Source organism: Mus pahari, chromosome 3 (assembly GCF_900095145.1).
Source record: "Mus pahari chromosome 3, PAHARI_EIJ_v1.1, whole genome shotgun sequence".
In the NCBI taxonomy this organism is placed as follows: Eukaryota; Metazoa; Chordata; class Mammalia; order Rodentia; family Muridae; genus Mus; species Mus pahari.
In genome coordinates this window covers 96,859,626-96,862,746 of record NC_034592.1, presented here as the reverse complement: position 1 = coordinate 96,862,746, position 3,121 = coordinate 96,859,626, and the positions used below count along the sequence as shown (strand labels likewise).

Here is a 3,121-nt window from a genome sequence, read left to right as displayed (position 1 = left end):
GGGATGCCCGGGATGTAGGATGCCTGGGTTTTCTCAACCTGGTCCCTGACAGTTCATCTCCAAGAGCAGTGAGGGGAGGGACTCAAGCAGCACAGGAAGCTGGAGCTGGGAGGTCCTGTACAGGCCTTGGAGGAGAGCTGCTTACTGGCTCGCTTCCCGCGGCTTGCTCAGTCTGCCTCTTTATAGAACCCAGGACCACCAGCCTGGGGATGGCCCCACCCACAGTGGCTGTGCCCACCCACACTACTAATTAAGAAAATGCCCTACAGGCTTGCCTGAAGTCCCAACTGTATGTGGCATTTTCCCAATGTTGGCTCCTTCTGTGCTGATGACTGTCCTGTGCCAAACTGACACAGAATTAGTCTGCAGAGTCTCCCGAATGCCGAAACCTCAGCATAGAAAGCCTCAGGCCTGGGTCCTGTCCTGAAAGGGACTGGGAATAACACAGGGTTCTGGCAGATAGACTTGTATTCATGAGGTATGGTCAGGGAATCCTCTGGAGAGCTTCCCAACTCTGTGCCTTCTGAATCCTTATGGATCACTCCCCTTGGCGTCTAGACAGTGCCTTCACCTCATCCAGTACTGTAGTATAACGTTACCTTCTCAGTGAACACTGTGACCATCCCTTCTCAGTTCCCACCCCCGATTGCCTCATCATCTGCTTACCAGTTATGATTTGGGTAGAATTCTGTTTGTCTTTTCAATACTGTAAATCTAATACCTAGAATATTGACTAGACCAATGAAATTGTTCTATACATTTCTTTTAGAGTGATTGGCTGAGTGAGCAAATTAAGACCAATTTGAATTATTAGAAAATAATTATCCATGGATGGCATCTAATTGATCTTCCCTACTAAAACTTGCTAGTTGGATGAAGCCAGTGGAAGGGCTTTATTTGATTTGGCCACAAGAGGGTACTGTTGATCAGTTTTTAAGTTTTTTGCAGGCACCACATTCAGAGTTTATTCATATTTTCGACTTTCTTAGACCCCAGAAAAGAAACCTGAGATATGTCTGCAGCCAAACGTACAGTGTGCTGCCTCTACTCCAATGTTCTTGAACAAAAATGTTAACGTCTGTAGCAAGAACGTGCTCTAAAAGAGAAAACTTCCCCAGAAATCAAGAACATGTGGAATGTACAAAAATGTATAATAAAAAAGGCTTCTATGCTGTCACAGCTTCTGTAAGTACAGAGATGCCACCAGCTGGACAGGTGACCTTTGTTTCCACCATGTCCCTCCCTCCTTTCTGTCCTATCAGCTCTTTGTCAGTGCTCCTGAAAGTAAATGCCTTTATAATGTAGGATCCCAGCCTCACGGTTTCAGTTGTATCCCCGGAGGCAGCAGGCTGGAAAAGGAGCCATTTGCTCTTTTATTAAGTCCTTTATCCGAAGTATCACTGTGATGAGGGGCTGTGTGGTGCCTGGTGAGGAATGGGGAGGACCCCTGTGTCAAGATCACGGCACTTAGGACTACAGGAGATCCAGGGAAGGTTCTAGGAGCTTTGGGTAGAGAGTGGGAAAGGCTGTCTCCAGTTGGGAGGAATTAGAATGTAGCATTCAATGATAATCAAATCTATTTGCTTAGCTATATCTAAAGCTTTTTATTTGGTTGTATCTAAAACTATTTTCTGAATTTTACACTTTTATTAACACTTGAATTTTATTTTTTTCTCACTTAAGAATGAGTAATTACCTATGCATAGGAAAAAGGTTATTTTTTTTAGCACTTCACTTTTAAGACACAATACAAAGCACAAAAAGCTATAGGGAGAGAATATATTATTGCTGAAAATCTAGTTCCATGAGTGGACTCATGCATGCCTCCTTAAATGACTGAGACTCTAATAAACACTTTATTTTTCCTTTAATAAAATGAAGCAGAAAATGGACATACTAGGGGAGTTTTTATTTATGTCTTGTCTCAACAGAACAGGGAACTTAAGGATTACATCGAAGTCCCCAGGACACACAGATTGACACAGTGAACTCTGATCAAATGCATTCTGTATTTGACAGAGAGACATTCCAGGAGAGAATTAAAGAGAAAGCTCAGCTGCCACCTGGAAGCTTTGAGTCCTTGGCTTCCAGTTCCTGCCCGGCCCACATCACCAACGCAGGGCCACAGCCAGGGCCCCTCCATTGGGTGCACCTGGCAGGTGTGGTAGCACACCTAGTGTGGTAGCATATCTTCCACTTCTAGGGTAAGGAAGGGAAACAATATGTCCCCTAGCCACTTCAAGCTACTTCTGCTCATCAGCATGGGCAGGGTGTCCACGAGAAAGTCTGGGTTAACATACTGCAGGTAGAAGAACACGTAACCCAGTAACCGGATGACGATCATGAGCTTGAAGAAAAGGTACCGGAAGTGCCTGCAAAGAGGAGCTCATTAGCATCCAGAACCAGAATAGCTCGACCTTAGCCATGAGACAGGAACTTGTAACTAGCTGCTGAATTGCTTTCTTTTGTTGGCAAAACCATTGGAGTGCTTAGGGGATGGGGTCAGAGACAGTGAATACGGGTAAACAGCAAAACAGAAAAACTGATTTAGTGGTCAAGCATTGAACATTGCTGTCATGACATGGAAGTTTTCCAATAGAAGAGATGACCTTCTGGGGATTAACTAAAGGGCAGGCCTTTTGGAGGCTAACAGTAGATGCTTAAGATGGTCACATTGTGAGCCTCACGGCCAGAGTGTTCTCCATGCCTCCTACAAGTAATTCTAGAAAAGTGAAGATAAGTCTCCTTATTTCAAAACTTCGAAAACAAAAAGGCAGAGAATTCAAGTGACCTTTCCCCCCCCCCATAGTTTCTCTACAGTAAAACAATGAAGGAATTTAATGCATCCTGTCCTCTCTTTCCTAGACTGTAGTAAGTATAGGGCCCAGGACCTGAGAGACTGAAAGGGAGCATGCTGAAGAACAGAAGAGGAAATGGAATGGAGTCTACAGCTCCCATTCCGACCTTCTCAGAAGCAGCCACTATTTCCTCCAGCTACTCAGAACTATGTGAGTCTGATCTCCTGACTTTGTATATAGAAAGAAAGAAAGAAAGAAAGAAAGAAAGAAAGAAAGAAAGAAAGAAAGAAAGAAAGAAAGAAAGAAAGAAAGAAAGAGGGGGG

General features: G+C 44.1%; 1 protein-coding gene across 1 annotated transcript in view; it reads right to left on the bottom strand.

Annotated features, from left to right (window-relative positions):
* Nucleotides 1-1,991: 1,991 nt before the first annotated feature.
* Nucleotides 1,992-3,121, bottom strand: part of LOC110319474 (transmembrane and coiled-coil domain-containing protein 5B) — an 11,051-nt gene continuing 9,921 nt past the window's right edge. The window contains exon 12 of the mRNA XM_021194968.1: nucleotides 1,992-2,372. Coding sequence (XP_021050627.1) covers nucleotides 2,174-2,372 — 199 coding nt within the window. The 3' untranslated portion in view covers nucleotides 1,992-2,173. The remainder of the gene's footprint in view (nucleotides 2,373-3,121) is intronic.